We start from the raw sequence: 12745 nt of genomic DNA, 5'->3' as shown, positions 1-12745 counted from the left end.
CAAATTTGGAAAACACAAGAACAAATCTGGAAACAAAAATACTACACTTGGTTTCCAGATTTATTATTTTGTTTTCGGGTTTGAAATTTTGTTTCCGGTTTTGTTATTTCTTTTTGAATTTATTTTGTTTTCGGTTTTGCTTTGAACTCCTCGGCCACCGTATACCGCCGTGCGTGTGTGTGTGTGTGTGTGTGTTTATTTACCTAAATACCTTTACCTACTTCTTTTGCTTTCTTTCTATTAAGTCATTTAATTTCTACTTCAGCACCCACGTACTCTTCACTTCATACTAGCTTTCTTCTTTCCTTCCTTATGCATCTTTTTATTCACCTTCCACCTAAAGACCAACATTTTTTTATACATATATTTTATTTAATTATTCATTATTACAAAAGTAAAAGCGCTGCGGCGAACAAAGAGTTAGCAGTGAACGCTCGCGGGAGTGGGCGGGGCCAGTGGCTGTGATCCGATCTCCAGAAGTCCGCTGTATCAGCCAATGATGGCGTGAGGGGGCGTGACGTCGAGTGGGGCGTTGTGGGGGAGAGGGGGAGCGGCGCCAGTGGACTGGAGACGGGCTGTGGGGAGCTGAGTGCAGGCAGAGCGGAGGGTGAGACGGGGTGAGGACAGGAAGACAGCTGATCGGGGTGCGCGCGGGATTATCTTTGGCGAACAAGGGACCGTTTTAATTATTTATTTTTGTCTGATAGCTGTATATTTCATTATCGCTTGGTGCGCGCGCGCGCGTGTGTGTGTGAGAGAGGTGTGTGTGCACATATTTCAGGGTGGAGATGTGTCAGGGCGCAGTGGCAGGGTGAGAGAGATAGCGCTGTGACAGGAAGCAGGCTCAGGGCGTTGCGTGTGGGTTGTGGCGCGTGAGGCGCGCGTGAAGAGCAGCGCGTGCAGTGTTGTGATGTCGTCGTAAAAGCGCGACCGAATTAGCGCGCGCAGCTCCCTCTCTCCTGAGGTAACGGTAACCTAGCTCGTTAGCTAGAGCCGGTTAGCTTCAGCCTAGCTTCAGCCTCTTCACTCATCCATCCTCCCTCACCCCCCCTTCCCCCTCCCCCGAAGCCGCCGCCGCAGTTGATGTTCCGTCACGAAGTCGGCGTCCTGTCGTTCCTTCCGTCCTGCTCGTCCCTGTTCCAGTACGACCAGAGGAACATGTCCCGCTACAACATCTACAGCCTGCTGGACTGGATGTACGGCGGAGTGGACCCCCGGTTCGAGGGGAACGGAGGGCCCGAATGCGCCGCCTTCCTGCCGCCCATGCAGCGCGCGTGCGAGAGCCTGGTGTTCGTGCTGCTCTCCGTGGCCGAGGTCGTTGTCTCCGCGCGCCACATCAACTTCGCGCGCGCGCACCGCGAGGCCGTGAGGGACACGCGCAGGCACCGGGAGGGGGACAGCCTGGGCAAGAACCTGCTGCTCGCCGCCCTCTGCGTCACCTTCGGGGTGGAGGTGGGCTTCAAGTTCGCCACCAAGACCGTCATCTACCTGCTCAACCCCTGTCACGTGGTCACCATGATACAGGTGATGTCTAACAGCGTCACGTGATTACAAAATAATAATACGTTTATTGAGTTAATGTGCAGAATTGTCCCTAAAAAGATTTTTTTTTCATACATAAGGTCACTTATTACACACACACACACACACACTCATCGTCTATACAGCTTTATTCTGTATACAGGGTCGAAGGGGTCCCTGGGTATGAGGCGGGGTACACCCTGGTCGGGCTGCCAATTCATAGCGGGACTCACACACACACACACTCACTCACACACTATGGGTAAATTAGCCCAATCTGCATGTCCTTGAATTGTGGAAGGAAACACACCAAGCACTGGAAGAACATGCACAGTCCACACACACACACACACACACACACATACACACACCCTGAGGGGGGAATTAAACTCTTGACACTAGAGGTGCAAGGCAACAGTGATAACTACTTACCCACCCTGCCATCCCACACACACACTCGCTCACGGAGAGTTGACCCCTGAAATTTGCTGGCTAAGTTCCTAGAGCAGCCGCAAATTATGGGGGGGATAACTAATTTTGGATGCGGTCAAAAAATGCAGATTTTTATAGTTAAAACCCTAAATATGCCCCGAAACACTTTAATTTCATTTTAAACTCAGCTTAATACATTATCCTTACAAAACAAGAATGTAAAGGTAAAATTTGCATACGGTACTGTACTGTACTGCTGTGTCCCCTGCAGCTTCACAGAGGTCAACGGTATGAACTTACATATACCGTACATAAGAGCGGTTTTGTGTGTACATTCAGAACTCACTTTTTCAATGATATCTTTACATTTCATTCATTGGAGAACCCGACAGTGAACTGTCTGTTTGTCTGTCTAGCCAAATTTTGTCACAGCATCACGCAAAACTGGCTGTACAAAATTTATTGAAACTTTGGTAGTACTTTTGGTATTTACCTGTGCCATAAATGTGAAGTATAAGTGATGTTATGAGCAGTTATGTCCCAGATTTCTCATCTGTGATTCACTCTCCGATTAACGAAACTGGAAGTGTATTTGGCTGATTAGGAAAGAAGTGCAACTTAGTGTAAACAAGGGATAGGATATTCAACCTTACAGAATGTGATTTTTTTTTGTGTTAATAAGTTAGACAGAGAGTTCTGCCGTACAGAAAGACAGACTGAAATTATAATATCACTGATTACATTAAAGATCAGATCAGATTATTATTAGCCTTTCTCGACAATGACGGTTACTAATGTTATGGTCACATGCTCACAGATAAATTAACACTTATGGAGCTGGACAATAAACCATGTAGCCTAGAGTTACATAACTTGATTTATTATTATTATTATTTTTAATATGAAAAATAGCAATCTCCAATCATCTACAAACATCACACTCCTACTTTTCTAAGAAATTTCCCTCTTTATTTTCCCCCAAATATTTTTGACTAAACACACTAAGCCGGAGTGTTTAAACAGCTGTCACTCTCTCTGTCGTCCGATCTCCAAATGAAATTCCTCACATTAAACGAAAGTTTACTTTTTTAAAATGCAATAAAAAAAAAACATTTCATTAAAAAGAAAGACAAGTTAAAGTGGAGAGGCAGAAACTCAGATTTTACACTGCATTGTTTAAGATGTGCATAAAATTTACATCAGTATGTTTACTTGATGAGTTTGAGAGTGTTTATACTCTGTACTTTGAGAGCCTTGAACAGCCGGAATCAAATTCCTTGTGTGTGTCTCAACATACTTGGTAAATAAAACCCAATTCTGATTCATAGATTAGTTTCCTTGACGGTTTCCTCCAGAAAGCTGAGCGCAGTTTACTTTTGACACAGAGTTTTCAGATTAGATCTGATCTTGCACTTGGATTTTAAACTACGCCGAGGGTTAAAAAGTCGGAGCTCTTACAGGTTCCGAGATGAAAACAAGCTTAACGTTTGTCTTTATTCAAATGCGCTGGGGGTGGAGGGTTGCCATGGAAACTGCACATGGTAGTAATGCTTTTCAGGCAGATGTTGTGCTGATGTTTGTCTTCCTGTCTTATAAGCTAAGACAGAATTCCAATGCAAATGTCACAACATTTTATATTTATTTATAAGGAATTCTTTTATTATTATTATTATTGTTGTTATTATTATTATGATTTTATTTTATATATATGGGGGCATGTGCTTACCATGCTTGTTACACCTGTTAATACTTGTACACCTGGACAATGCAAGTATTAAGTATTTAACTGCATGTTGTACTCTGGCTATGGCTCTATTATTATAGTAGTAGTAGCAGTATTTCATACAACTGAAATTCGAGTGCTTTACAGTATCTACTGAAACAGAAAACCAATGATTATAATCACAAAATATCAGCTGAGTAATAAAACTGTAATTAAAAATAGCAGTGATAAAAAGTAGGGGGGAAAAAAACGCTTGTGTCTTTACTGTTATCACAGTGTGGCTAAAAAAAATAAACTTGCAAAATATGGTTATGTGTCATCACATTACAGGTTTATGGCTTCCTGGATTTAAGAATTGATTATTAAAATTATTAATCTGTTGTTACTTCATAAAATTTAAAGTGATGTACAAAAAGGATTAAAATAGGCTAATAATACAAATAGCAACTGATTAACTTTTTATCTAGTGGTTTTGTATCGTCAGGTTAACATTAAATATTAAGATGTTTAAATAATAAATGAGGTGTGGGATGAAGAAAGCAAAGTGACCTAAAATGCAGTAAATAATACAATAAAATAAACTTCATACTGTATGTGAAACAGGTGTTTGTGGACGGTGTGTGTGTTACAGGCGTGTCACAGGCGTTCCGCAATGAATAAAACAATAGGTAGTGTCATCATCAACTTTTATACCATACTGTGATGTAATAATATTTCTTCATTTGGTTACCGGATCATCGTCAGGTGGAGCTGCGGGTCAGCCCTAGTGTGCTTTAAAATGAGAGTGAGAAAACAAGAGAATACCACAAAGCCATACAATAAACAGTGCTAAACATTCTAAAGTGCCTGATTTGTTCCTGATTCAGAGTGCTGCTCGCTTTCTTGGTTTTCTACACACCCAGAAAAAGCACTTGGTGATGTTCTCTAATAGACCAGATTATCTCGGGGCAATCAGACTTTTGCTCCAGATCACTGCGAGATATTTATGTAGAAATTATACAAAAAAGGGCATAATGACGATATTTGTTTTAGAAGTCAAACAAACGGCATGCAGTGATTCACATCCTTCAAGGAGTCGATTCAGAGTCGATTTATTCGCTTTGTGCAATCAAGCCATGCTAGAGATTTATTAAAACTAAATGAGAACAATTAACTGTGGTGTGTGTGTGTGTGTGTGTGTGTTATAATGCCATGAGTGTCTCAACAAGCAAGCACAATTAAAAAAAAACACCCAGTTGCCAAAAACGTACAGACCCCGGGGCTCAGAAAGCAGCTTGTGAGGAGAAACTTGATTTGTGTGTATGGAAAACATGAGCTGGGTTTTAAATAAAGAGTTTTAAAATCCTCCGACTGTGACAAAACACACACACACACACACTCACCATCATGCCACTCTAAGGTCTTTTAAAAATGTATTTAAACATATAAATTAGAGTAAATGTGCTACAGCGCTCATGTATACAAGGAACAGAAGAACCCCGAAGATTTGTTAAAGGTTCCATATTTTGCAGAGTTAATGCCTCAAATGAAATTCTGCTTTATAAAATGTTTTTACCTAAATCGCACAATCCCTATTCACTTCTCCTCCAAATGCACCAGTTCTGGCCGTGGAGCGGTTTTTCTCATATGAGGTCACATTTGGTGGGGAGAGGGCTCTGATTAATTGGCTTGTTTAAACTCTGGCCAATACAAGAAAATTAAAAAAGGAAAAAAAATCAAGAATTTATTTTCCCCTCTTTTTTCAATTTTGCATATGTGCCAGAACTCGAGACCAGTCGGCGTTTATTTTTAATTTTTTCCTTTGGGTTGATCTGAAATCGTGTCTGCATGGAAACATTCAGTTTCATCTCCTGTGGTTTGTTTTTATGCTGTCGTGGGTCTGTAAATAAATGAAGTTAAAATGTGAAGGATTCTGAACGATGATGTTGCTATGGCAACCATAACGCATCAGAACAAAGGCATCAATATAACACTCTCAATATCTTCTTTTATAGTTATCCAAGATCTCAGGCATGATGTGTGCAAAGAAAGTGAAGGGGAAAAAAAAGGGAGAGACCAGCTTCAGGAAGTCATTGTGAAAGGTCTGAAGTTTTCCAGTAAGCTGTAACAAACCTCAGATTAAAAAAAAAAAAAATCAGCAGTGCAAAAGTAAAAGCACCCCTGGCTGCGGGGACGAGTTTCTTCACATGACACAGATTTTTTTTTTATTGTCCCCCGGATTGCATGATCACTCCCTTCCTCTTTTTAACATCTCGCATCTCCTGTTGCATGTGCGCTCGTCCTCCACAGCTCCCCCTGGAGACTCGACCTAGGTCAGGACGGTTGGCAAGAGCGCGGGCAGGCATGACGCCAAGTTGAAGGGCGCGGTGCCAGAGCAGTGAAGTTCTCCTGGCACGGTTCTTTGAGTTCAGTCAGGGGAAAAATGGCCAAAAGGAAAGGAATGCGGTTTTCTCAGGCCTGCAGATGAAGAGAAAGGAAGGATGAGAAAAGGCTTTTTTTAAGAACACGGCTCATGCCAAGGCAAGTTTGTTTAAGCGCTGCAGTAGGTTCCACTTCCTGTTACTGCTTGTTGAAGCAGGAGAGTGGGGTAACTGATCATCACCGAAACCTGTATACTCTTACTCGGTTACATCTTTAAAGTACTTTTACGAACAAACTTCTCCTCTCTAACGAGCAAACGCTACACAGTGCAGACAGCGCTGTAACTCTGTGAGTGTCTGAATCTCGGCAGGGTGACGATAATCCACCGAACTCGCCTCAACTCCATCAGCTAATATTAATGATTTTTAGTAATTAAATACGTTAATCTTACTAATATAAATTAGTAAAAGGATTTTTTTTCTGATTAATTCAATAGCAATGTTGATGTGTAGCGCTAGTCATGTATACGGAGGCTGTACGCAGTGTTGGACGATACAGCATTTTTTTATATCTTCAGACCTTCCCTATTTCTAAGCCAGTGTACTCGTTACACGTAAATTGTTTTGTTGTTTTTGTTTCTTATTTATTTCGGATTAACAATTTTGTAAGAAAATTACTTGCTACACTAGGAGCTCGCGGATGCTCACTCTTCGGTGTCACTACAGCTAAGCGTGTAAACGATCATCCAGTGTTGCACTAAAAACATAAAAAACTTCAATAAAAGTAGAAACTTTCTGACTTTGCTTCTAGTTTAAATCAAGTGCGAACTCTTTCTTATTACAGTTAAATTTTTTAGAACTTTTCCACGCCTTAATATCGAATTCAAATTTTATTTGTCACGTACACAGTCATACACAGTACGATATGCAGTGAAATGCTTTAATATCGTCTATAATACCTGAACACCAAACGTGCAGCGCGGCTCCCATTGTCTCGCGGAGTTTCAGGTGCTCGGTGTTGTGACTTGGGTTTCAAAGAGTTTGTTACTTGATTTCTATAACCTTTACTCACCTTTATGTCCTTTTGTCAATTGTAATATTAAAGCAGAGAGAGAGAGAGAGAGAGAAGTGTGACCAGAGTAACATGGTGTGATGTGTAGGATCAGTAACACGACGTCTACACACTGATTTATTTAAAACCTACAGTGTTTACAATTTTAAATTATATTTAAATTTCAAACGTAAAAGATTTTGGGTTTTTATTTTACTATTTATTAATTTAATATATTAATTTTTAACATATATATTTTATAAATTTTTTAAATTTAAGTCATGTATTCATTTTATAAATTAACTTTTTACAACATTTCTTTTATTCTTAAATTAATTTTATTCTTCAAAATGTATTTAATTTAATTTAATTTTTTTTTATCTATTTTTGGTTAGTGTAAGGAGTTCATTTATTAGCCTAAAAATCCCCCCCCCCCCCCCCAAAAAAAAAAAGATTTTCTAATGCATTAGAACTAAAATACAATAAAAATGTTTGAGATTCAAATTCCAGTAAAAAAAAAAAAAAAGCTTATAAACTTTTTATTTTTTTATTATTTTCCTTTATAAATGATTTTAATATATAATTCTGAAATAGGACTATTAACGACATTCAGGATTTAAAGTATGTGTTTGGTTTGTCTTAATTTTTTGCATCTTAAGATGATAAAGTGTTTTTGGGAGTGTAAAATGTGATATAGATACAATACAGACGTGTAAAAGGTACATTTTATGTTTCAAAGTTTAAAACAAAATGAGTTGCGGAATTGCATGAAAATGAATTGCGGAATTGCATGAAACTGGTTATGGTCATGAATTATAATTTTTTTGCAAATTGAAAGCATGTAAGAAACATCAGTAGGAACTAGATGTGATGTACCTGTGTGTTAATTATAACCAGGGCTGGGTATTTAATCATTTTTGATATCGATACTGAAACCTTGACTTCGGTACCGGATCCTGATAGATACTTTTGCTATACAATTTTTTTAAGATCAATAAAAAAAAAAGAAAATTAAAATGTACTGAAGTACTTTACACATTACTGTACACATCTTTAATTTTATTTTTTAACTCAGACTTAGTCATTTCATAACATAAAACATATAAACTTTACCCATTTACCAGAACTTATGAGTTAAGTGTTGTGCAAGAACCTTTAAAAGATCCTAGCTCAAAGTTCACATTCTTTTTAAAACAAACGAGTTCCCCTTCATAGCTGACAATTTTTAACTGTTTACAATCATGTAGTTACTGATGTACTCATGTACATTTCTTAAGTTTTTTTACTCAGATACCCTGAGTAGTGCATTTGTTTCACGAGAGAGAGAGCTACAAATTATTACTGATAATATAAATCGACTGGACGAAGTCGGTCATGTTCAGCACCCTGCTTGTTAACGACACTCACTTTCACTTTATTTCATTGCAAACTGATTTGTTCAGTTAACTGGTTTTCTTGTTCGAACGTCCACTACTAAGCGGTGGTGGGGTTGTCCCGCACTTGGACAGGGACGGTCAGGGGAGTTGGTTCGGCGGTTGGTTTGGAGCTGGACTCTCTGGAGAGGAGGACGCTAAACAGGGCGCTGTCCGTCATGCCCGACCCCGAACACCCACTGCACAGACACTCTGTTAACCTGAAGACTTGTGTTCAGTGAAAGACTTTAGTCACAGGGCTGCTAATCCTTTGTCCCCTGTGGTGTTTGGCTTTTTAGCAGCTCTCCACAGGGCCGTGGGAATGTGAACTGAGACTCAGAGGCTGCACACTGGACATCACGGTGTTACCTGTGTAACTCGCTCATCGTTTAGCTTCAGGGTCTGCTCAGTAATGTCAGAATGCTTAGACCCGCTCACTTTCATCCCATATTTTTTGCACATCCAATTTTTTTCTGCTCTTCTCTCTGGCTACAAGATAAATGTTTACTTGAACAATATCTAAAGTTACATGAGGATCAAAGTTTAAGTCACTGACAGCATGTCTAAGACAGTAATGTTAAATTAACTGAACAGTCGTGTACAAGAAGTGCTTAGTGAATTTAGAGGAGTGAGAGACTGACACGGTGGAGATTTTAAAGAAGTTTCGTAACTTTTGTAAGAGGCTGTGGTTTGTTTTTCTTGCAATCGAACACAGAGCGACTTTCTGCTCTTAAATTTATTCCACACACAATTATTTGTTTTATTTATTTTGTTGTTACTAATCCCTGATCTCTGATACGCTTATTTTTTTTTGTTTGTTTTTTTCTTTTGTCTTTCTGAATAACCCACGAGCTCTGGACAGGTGATCTATCTTTACAGAAAAAAAAACAACTCATTGTGATTGATTAATTTGACAGCCTTGCGCTAATAAAATCTAGTTACGCTAATGTTGTGGCCACTTTCGTAAAAACTTTAGCAGTATTGTTAACAACATTAAAATATGAAGTTGCAAGCAACAATGAGCGGGCCCAAGCACTTTGCAACAAAAGTTTAAGGCATCGTCACAGCTGACCCGTTTGGATTATTGAAAATCCCTCCGCAATTTCGTGTCCTCAATGTTTTGAGATCACATCGGCCCGGTTTGATAGTTTGCAAACGACCAAAAAATATTAGATTTTCTGTTGAGTTGAACCCATAACATGCAATGTGAAAGTTGTTCAGCTCAATAAGCTCTAAATGTGTACCAGGTTTCGCATGCATATGTGCAAGTGGGTATGAGTTATACAACAAAATCTCATATATGGACCTTGTGCCACTTCTGGGGCCCAGACTCTCAAGCATCCTAATGGCAGCAGATTCCATCCTGTCTGCTTATTTTTTATGACTTTTTGAGTATCATCTTAAGACCCTTAAAAAGCCCTGGATTCTAAAAAAAAAATCTTTAGAAGAACAAGAGAGCCCTCACACAAAATGACAAAATAGGGCTGATGTCACAGTGCTTGGGCCCTACTTGTTTCCGTCTGTTCTCAAGCTATTATTCTGTAATTTTCAAACGTATGTTTTTGGTGTTAATCAGTAGAATAGATAATAGTTTGTAAACAATAATTATGGTTAATTCATGGCTCTTTAATCCTTTAATTGGCTAAAATGTTTTAAACAAAGTGATAAAATCATCTTCTTGCTCATTGATATAAAGTAACACTGGGAACACCGGATCTTTTTAACAGAAAGGACAAAAGTCCAGAAGTTTATTTTTATTTTAAAGGCAGAACATGATATTGAAATATTTTAGAAAAATCAAAATCAAATTTTTGCTAGTTATGTTTTTAAGCCTCGGAGTCGTAGCCAGACAGCGAATCACAGAAAGGGTTAAAGGCTCCTAATAAATTTTGAGTTGGGGTTTAAGCTTGAGAGTTGAGCTCTGTAGTCCTTTTTGGATGATTAATTCACCAGCATGGAAAAATCATCGCTATGGAAAAGTGTAAATACACAGGGCTCTAATCTAGCGCGTCTTAATCGCCGGCTCCTACTGACACGTGAATACGTTCAGCTTCATTAACAGCCGAGTCTGAGGCGAAACCTTCAGAGAGTCACGGCTCCGAGTCGTCTGAGCGGCGTACGTCCCGATACTCTTGAGTTAATCTGTTCCAGTTCGATCTTCAGCCAGACATCAAGCTTTTATCGACCTCGTTATGAACATGTGTAACGTTTGTCATGCTTTTCAGTGTTTGCTAACGGTCCGGTTTGATCGTGTACAGGGAGGAATCCCACACTCGTCTGTGGGAAAACTAAAAAAAAAAAGAAACGTCTTTGAGAAATAAAAGACTAATTCATGTTTATGAGTGTATGGTGGGTGTGATTTTGTGTGTGAGTGAGATTGTAGAACAACAACGTCAAGCTGAAATCAGTGAGCCTTTGAAAGGTTATAATTAACTTTTATTCTTTTGTTAATCTATTCTCTGGAAGTAGAAAAGAGAAAGCTGCGGCTAATGATCTGTTCTGTACACACTACAAGGTTTTTTTTTTTTTTTGATGAATGAAATCGCCGATTGTTCACAGCGATGATGTCAAACAGTGTATACGTTTATAATGTATACCGCTTTGTATCCTGATGGGAATGGAGAAGCAGCTTGTCTTTGATTTAGTCGTTATTTCTGAAATGCAGAAAGAGCTACAGGAGGTTGCGTGATGTTGAGCTCGAGCCTCGTATCAGATCAAACGTACGGTCCTGAGCAGGTCCTCTCGAATCAGTGAGAACGCACTGGAGGACAACGAGCCTTTGTGTTTAGGAGGTTTAATATTTTACATGGGTGAAGACCAACGCCCAGGAAACACACGGAACATTAATGTTGAGTAAACCAGAGGTTATTTACAGTCTACAGTATGTGATCTGATGTTTAGTTTGATTTCTATGACAATAATTATAAGTATCCCTGTGATGGGTATGTATCCACATTAGCTATACCTATGTATTAGGGTAATTTTTTGTTGCAATTTTAATATCTTGAATAATATCTCTGATTCTTAAGCTTTATGATATTTTTTTTTAATAAAACAAAAATAATTTAAACAATACAAAACTAATTAAAATTCTAAACTAAATTTCTAAACAAACTAGACAGACAAGCCAAGTGAAGCGTTTTTGGTAATATGTTTGGCTGACTGGAACGGATTATCTGCATTTACATTATTTTCTATAGGACAACATGTTTCACAATACAAAATTTCACCTTAAGAACTTGCCTCCGGAACGGATTATGTTGAGGTAGCTCTGTATAAAGTTTTAGATTGTTTCGCTCAGTTATAATACAGTAATGGGTGTGTATAACTCTAACTCAGCTCTCAAACACTGATTTAGATTTTATTCCTCTTATCTGTTCTTTGCTTGCCTCACCTCTGACCTGTGAGTGGTACAGCTTTAGTTTTCTAACACACCTTCATTTACAGTCAAAACACAAGCCAAGAATGTTGTGCTTCAGGGATTACTGCAGTTTAGATTGTAAAACGTCGGCACTTTTATGGTCGTGTTAGACGAGCGTGACGTGGCGCTTAGTACCCGACCGGTTTGGAACACTTCACAAACTAATCTGATCTCCTTGGATTTTTTTACCCAGAATGTAATTTAGAGTTTATACAGGATGGTGCACTGAGTGTCAGCAGAAATGGTCTTTACAAACATATTGAGAAGAACAGCATCTTGGAACACACACACTCCTGATGTGGAAGAGCTACAACAGCAGTAGATCATACATTCATGTTCACAGAACACCTGGCAGAAGCTTGTGTGTGTGCGTGTGTTACACCAAACTGAAACCAAAACTAAACAATTGCATTTATAAAAAGTGAATGTCACGGTTTAATGTTAATAAAATTATGACGTTGGATAAACAGTCATTAGTTTATTAGGCTTTATAACATTCTTCATAAATGTTTGACTTTCTTTCTAAAGGCTATACTTCCCAGCACCCACAATTGTTATTTATTTATATATATATATATATATATATATATATATATAACTTTTCTTTAATAAAAAATCTTTAAGTGGTTAAACTAGATTTAGGGCGCTACTAGTAAAGATTTGGGAAACATTTTCAAGCGCATTCAATTTTATTTGTATAGTGATTTTAACAATTGTCATTGTTGCAAATCAGCTTTACACAATCAAAAGAATTATTTAAGTTTGTATGGAATGCGAATGTCCATGAAGCTAAATGGTCAGATCGTCCCTGATGAGCAAGTCAAG

The 12745-nt window shown here is 38.6% G+C and overlaps 1 protein-coding gene across 1 annotated transcript in view; it reads left to right on the top strand.

Moving 5' to 3' along the window:
- The first annotated feature begins 426 nt into the window (after positions 1–426).
- Positions 427–12745, top strand: part of LOC128507798 (transmembrane protein 164) — a 30090-nt gene continuing 17771 nt past the window's right edge. The window contains exon 1 of the mRNA XM_053478911.1: positions 427–1524. Coding sequence (XP_053334886.1) covers positions 1084–1524 — 441 coding nt within the window. The 5' untranslated portion in view covers positions 427–1083. The remainder of the gene's footprint in view (positions 1525–12745) is intronic.

This window comes from Clarias gariepinus, chromosome 19 (genome assembly GCF_024256425.1).
Source record: "Clarias gariepinus isolate MV-2021 ecotype Netherlands chromosome 19, CGAR_prim_01v2, whole genome shotgun sequence".
NCBI lineage: Eukaryota > Metazoa > Chordata > Actinopteri > Siluriformes > Clariidae > Clarias > Clarias gariepinus.
Note: the sequence above shows the minus strand (reverse complement) of the source record. Positions and strands in the feature narration are given on the sequence as shown.